Here is a 5925-nt window from a genome sequence, read left to right as displayed (position 1 = left end):
GTAATTATTTAATGAATAAAACTGCTGGCAAGGTGCCCAATTTTTGAAGGTAAAATGGGCATGACAACTAAAGCATATATTCACATTATATATCTAATTTTAAAATTTTAGTTAACACAGTGACTCTGAAAGTGAATAGAAAAAATTTGAAACATGCCTCTTCATGAAGATCTATAAAATAAGTAGCTTTCGTCTTATTAATTCAGAATTTTGTCACTAAAGGAAAACCAAAGAGAAACAAACATCTAAGAAGGGCACCCAGGGTACCTCCCCATCCACAATGCTGGACTCCAGTTATTAGCAGGGTAGCTGCCAGTTTCTTATTTTGATTGACAGGTTAATAAGGGACCTGGGGCTCTCTTTTCAGTATGAATATACAACCTTGCCAATTACTTTTAAATTATTGCTAATCTTCCAGAAATTAAAAAGCCCAAGGAATAAAAATATCTGAAAAATATCTGCTGAAGAAGCATTTCCTACAAGTGGTTTAAAAGGTCCAGTTCAGAAAATTTGCCAACATTTAGTCAATAGAATTTAGGCAGTGAGGATTTTTTTTTTTTAAAGAAAAACTTGTAGTTTATAATAGTTCATTGCTTCAATTAGGAGTGTAAAAGAAGGGAGTTTTGTAATGCAATTGTCCAGCAAAGGAAACCGCTTTAAATTGGGGGATTAAGTGCAGAGACCACCTGTGGGGCATTCAGAGCCTTTTCTATAATGCACAGCCCAGGCCTAGCTGCCTGCAGGCTGGCTAACAAAGCCCTGGAAAGCTGTTGAAAAGGCTGAGCGAACTTGCGCCTCTGGTCTTCACTGTTACAAGTCTTCCTCTCCCTCGCTGCCTCTTCTTTTTAAAGTAAAAGTCCCACATCCCTTTAATGGGAGAGCGTTAAGGCTCCACAGTGGCCAATTGGTCTGCACGGAGAGGAGCCAGGCAGCAGGGAAAGAAACTTCAGGCTATACAGCACATTCACAGAGGAGAAAAGATCAAAGTTTTCCAAACTCAAAAGACCAAGTTCCCTACAGATTAACCCTATTCATTTAGCTCCTCTTAAAGGAATGATGTGCAGAACCACTGGGCAGACAGGTAAAAAGTTCAACAATTGCCAGCACATTCTTCTGCTGATTCAACAGCCTTCTGTTCAAATAAATTAGCTTAGTCTTGACAGAGGAACAATAGCTTTTTTCTCCAGGAAAAGCAGCACACTTGGAATACACAAGCAGGGAATGCTATTAAGAAGTTAACCCATTCATCTAATCTGTTAGCAAGCACCTGCTCTGCTACACCAGATTGTCAAGTGACTTACAGTATAGAGGTGACCTGTGGCCTCAAATACTAACCTCCACATTTCTGAGTGTGGCCAGGTCTGTAAAAGGCGGGTGCTTTCAAAATCACAGACTGAAGATACTCACATAGGGGCTGCTGTTTCAATTTAAGTGGCATTATAACCGGCCAAATAAAAAGGCCAAGTGGAATGGTCACCTTTGCAAACTGTCCATCCACACACACACCATGAAGAGCTGTAACCCACAGGTCAGCAAGGGGAGATCAGGAAAAGCACCATTGGGGGGGGGGGGCAAGTGCAAACACGCGATTTTGATTTCAATTCAACAATGACATTTACTTTGCTAACAGTTTAAGAGTTAGAGGTTAACAGGTAATTGTCTCCATGCCTAAAGTCAGTACAAAATGGCGAGCCAGAAAATGTACATTTCCTCACATGTCCTCAGCAAGCACAAGGGGAACAGTTCAGAAGAGATGGGGAACAGGGTGGTACTTAAATCATTTATCAAAAGTCATTTTATTGACAAAATAGAATACTTATATTTGTTCTTACAGGGTAGCCTCTAAACTTTTTACAGATAATGTACACATTGTATATCTTTGGATATATACATATTTTACACTTTTTTTTTACAACCTAACAAATAATTATATAAATACATCCTTTAATGTAAGAAACCCGTATTTACTTGGGGTGTATAATTAAGACATTTCTTGTTTATTTAAGGCATCTGCCTGGTCATTAAGGATACCCAAACTGTGCAGTCCCACAAGGTAGCTGTTGTCCCTCCTCTAGGGTGTGTGAGGGGTTGAATTTATGCTGATGAAGTTGATGGTGAAGCAGTCCCTTGGGTGAAGTCTGTAGTGTTATTACCTCAAGACTCATCCAGGGCAACCAGGAGGGTTCCAACTATCCTAACCCAGTGAAACCATTGTCTGGGGTAGGCGCTGGGGCATCAGAGAGGAGGGGCTAGGTCTGGGAGGCTTCAATGCCAGGTACTTTGTTCTAAGGGAGTCATTTAAGTCCCTGCGGCTAATGGATACCATTAAGAGTTCATTATCATGCTAATAGCAGTCAACACGGTGAAGGGGTGGGAACCCAGGCCGGTCTGGGGTCCCTTCGCAGCCCTCGGGTTCTCCACCCCCCACCCTCTCCGCCCCGTCTGGGCATCCGTTCAGGGTTCAGACCTGGGACAATGGCATTTGCTTAGGGTAAGATACAGAGCTGGCCGTGCCAGACCGCCACGTCAGGCCGGTGCTGACGTCGCTGTAGAGGGATCCCCCGCCTCCACCATGTCCCCCACCCCCGCCAGGGCCGGGACCACCGCCTCCAGTGCCGCTGCCTCCAGCTCCCGCGCCTACTGCAGCGCCCTTGCTGGCCCAGCAGCAGCGAGTGCACAACGCGCGCCAGGATTCCAGAGTCTTGCCAGACCAGACCCACACACCCGAGGTGATGCCCACCACTAGGCACATGAAGTACTTGAGCATGAAGACCGCGTAATCGGGCCTGCGAGCCTGGTCTGGTTGTAGGTCCCGAAGGCATGGGCAGTTGTGCGTGGCCTCCCAGCGCGGTCGGTTGTGCTGCTCATAGAAAAGGCAGGCGACAACGACGGCAGCGGGCACCGTGTAGAGCACAGTGAAGAGGCCCAAGCGGATCATGAGCTTTTCTAGCTTGTGTGTCTTAGTTGGGCCTCCTTGCTGCTTGATGACTGAGCGGATTCGGAACAGCGACACGAAGCCAGCTAACAGGAACATAGTTCCAATGAAGAGGTAGATGACCAATGGCGCTAACACAAAGCCGCGTAGGTTGTCAAGGCTCTGGTTGCCCACGTAGCAGATGCCTGCCACCGGGTCGCCGTCCACGGAGCTGAGCGCCAGCACCGCGATGGACTTGACGCTGGGCACGAGCCACGCGGCCAGGTGGAAGTACTGCGAGTAGCCTGCTATGGCCTCGTTGCCCCACTTCATGCCAGCCGCCAAGAACCACGTGAGCGACAGGATTACCCACCAGATGGAGCTGGCCATGCCAAAAAAGTAGACAAGGAGGAAGACCACCGTGCACAGCGCGGGGCCAGTGGTCTCATAGCGCACGTGCTGTTCCACGGCGCCCAGCTCCTCGTACTCGCCGCGCGCGCCCGGGCTGCTCGCCCCCGCGCCAGCCGCCCCCGCGCCGGCCGCCGCCGCGCCGCCCGCACCCCCAGCTCCGCCCGCCCCCGGCGCGCCGCCGCTGCAGGCCACTTTCTCATGTCCTGCCACCAGGCGCACCAGGTACCCGACAGACACGAAGAGGTAGCAGGCGGAGAGGAATATGATGGGCCGTTCCGGGTACTTAAAACGCTCCATATCGATGAGGAAGGTAGAGACAGTGGCGAAGGTGGAGACGAAGCAGAGCACCGACCACAGGCCGATCCAGAAGACGGTGAAGGCGCGCTCATCCTGGCTAAAGAATGGGTTGTGGCAGGGCAACGCACAGTTGGCGATCTGTCCGGTCTTGACGCGGTTGTAGAGCGGGTGGCGTTCGCTGGACACACTCACCATGGGCGCGCGGCACTGGCACCCCGGCTCGCAAGGGGCAGAGCCGCCACCAGGGGGCCTCGCCTTCCCGCCGCGCGAGGGGGGCGCAGCCACCGCGTCCCCGCTGCCCCTACTGCTGCCGCCACGATGTGGGGGCCTGGCCCCTGGCGGGCGGCTGTGACCGCTGCCGGAGGGCGGCTGCTCGCCGGGCGGAGGCGGCGGAGGCAGGCGGCGCGGTGGGCTGGGCGCGGCCGTGGTGAGGTCGGTGCGGTTGTAGTCCATGCACAGAGTGTCCGGGTTGCCCTGCTCCGGCAGCCGATCGCAGCGCATGCGGTCAGGCCAGGCAAAGCCGTACTGGCGCATGAGCGGCGCGCAGCCGGCCTTGGCGCGTTCACACACAGAGCGACAAGGCGGCAGAGGCTTCTTGTAGTCCTCCAGGCAGATGGGCGTGTACATGCTGCACAGAAAGAACTTGAGGTCGGGGGAGCACTGGATCTCCACCAGCGGCCAGAACTGGTGCACCTCTAGGCCCGCCTCATCTTGCGTGTCGTGGTTGAACTGGTTGGGCATGTAGGTGTAGTTGTAACCGATGCCTTTGCACAGCGGCACCGTGATCTCTTGGCACGCCAGCTCCTTGGCCGAAGCCGCCGCAGCGCCGCTAGAGCGCTGTAGCACCGCCAAGGCGGCTAGCAGCGAGGTCACTTCCAACAGGTAACCCCACTCCATGCTGCGCTCCGGGACCCCCACGTCCTCCTACTCCGGGTGGCGCGCAGAAGGGCTCTACAGAGAGGAATCTGAGAAAAGGGAGATCAGGTCTTGTCCCACTTTTCTCTGCGGAAAGGAGAATGCCAACAATCTATCTCCTTTTCAGGCAGCAGGGTCGGAAACCCAGGCAGGACTCGTCCGGCCCTCCCCCACGCCTCCCCTGGGGTGACCGCAGACGCGCCACAATTCCGAAGGGTCTGTCCCGCGCCCTCCGAGTCGCACTCAGCCCTCCCGGAGCGGAGTGGTGGTCCCCGGGCTCATCCTCCCGAGCTCCTGTAGGTCCCTCTGCGCGCTCAGACACTTCTTGTGGCTCCCAGCAGCGAAAGCTCAGCGGGCGACGCGCCTTAAGTTTCCTTTCTGGCCTCAGTCAAGATGGCTGTGTCTGGCCTCTAGACTCTCGGGTCAGACCTAGCGGCCCCTCTTCGGGCCCTGAGGGTTCCTGTCCGTTCCAGGCCGCGCCGCCACTGCCAGAGTTCCGGGCCCTCCGCTGCTCAGGCCGCTGCCTTCTCACTCCTGCGGTCGGTCCTCTTGCAGCTGCCGCCACCAAAAGTCCGCGCCGCCGTTCTGGCCACAGTCGGGCGGGGTGCAGGACGTGCTTTCTTGCTAGAACGACCAACAAATCCAGAGCAAAAGACCGAGAAGACACCTGAGCCCTGTGGTTCCAGCCTCCGCCTCCTCCGCAGGAGCTGCGCCCTTCGCCCAACTTCCCGGCTTTAGTCAGCTAGCGCCTCCGGCCGGCTCATGAATATTTATACAGCCTGAACTTGGTCTCCTCCCTCTTCTGGGTTCACCAATCCCTGCGCAACAGGGCGGGGTTTCTGCGTTCTCAAGGCTCAGCCTTCCTTAAGGAAGTCCGTAGTTTTGGGACGGCTTTCTTAGCTTTGGGCGGATGGAGAGTTTGTTTTTGGTCACTATGGGGTTGACCGCACGGATTGAGCATTTGCCCAGACTTTGGGGACCCAGAGAGCTTAGCGCTTCAGAGATCTCGGTCGCATTTCTCCTGGGATCTAGGACAGTGTTTTTGTAGTGAGTGCACCTTCCAGAGCTCTCTGAATCGCTCTCAATTGCTCCATAGACAATACCTGCTCGTTCCGGCTGCTTCAGATCCAGAGCTAGGGGAATTCAGGGAGAGATTTCCTTGTAGTTTTCTCATAACGAGGGCTTTTTCAGACTTGGCGATTTGGTGATGTAGTGAGACTTCTGTTGCGGCTAGATGACCGAGCAGGTTTGGCCAAGACTGCTTGGGAGCTCTTACTGTGTGCTAGGAGTGCGATACAGAAGTATCCATTGCTGCGTGACCTGTGGCACTTCAGTTCCTTACCTAGAAAATGGGAGTGATCAAACCAGATGACATTGGGGAGGTTGAT

At 53.8% G+C, this 5925-nt stretch overlaps 1 protein-coding gene across 1 annotated transcript; it reads right to left on the bottom strand.

The window, feature by feature from the left end:
* Nucleotides 1-1777: 1777 nt before the first annotated feature.
* Fzd8 (frizzled class receptor 8) lies at nucleotides 1778-4614 on the bottom strand. Its single transcript, XM_052157101.1, has one exon. The coding sequence runs from the start codon at nucleotides 4517-4519 to the stop codon at nucleotides 2462-2464; it is 2058 nt and encodes a 685-aa protein (XP_052013061.1). The 5' UTR covers nucleotides 4520-4614; the 3' UTR covers nucleotides 1778-2461.
* Between the last annotated feature and the right edge of the window lie 1311 nt (nucleotides 4615-5925).

Source organism: Apodemus sylvaticus, chromosome 14, assembly GCF_947179515.1.
Source record: "Apodemus sylvaticus chromosome 14, mApoSyl1.1, whole genome shotgun sequence".
NCBI classification, from domain to species: domain Eukaryota; kingdom Metazoa; phylum Chordata; class Mammalia; order Rodentia; family Muridae; genus Apodemus; species Apodemus sylvaticus.
Note: the sequence above shows the minus strand (reverse complement) of the source record. Positions and strands in the feature narration are given on the sequence as shown.

Coding starts and splice junctions, on each gene's coding strand:
- Fzd8 (XM_052157101.1), bottom strand. CDS start 4,519: ATGGAGTGGGGTTACCTGTTGGAAGTGACCTCGCTGCTAGCCGCCTTG.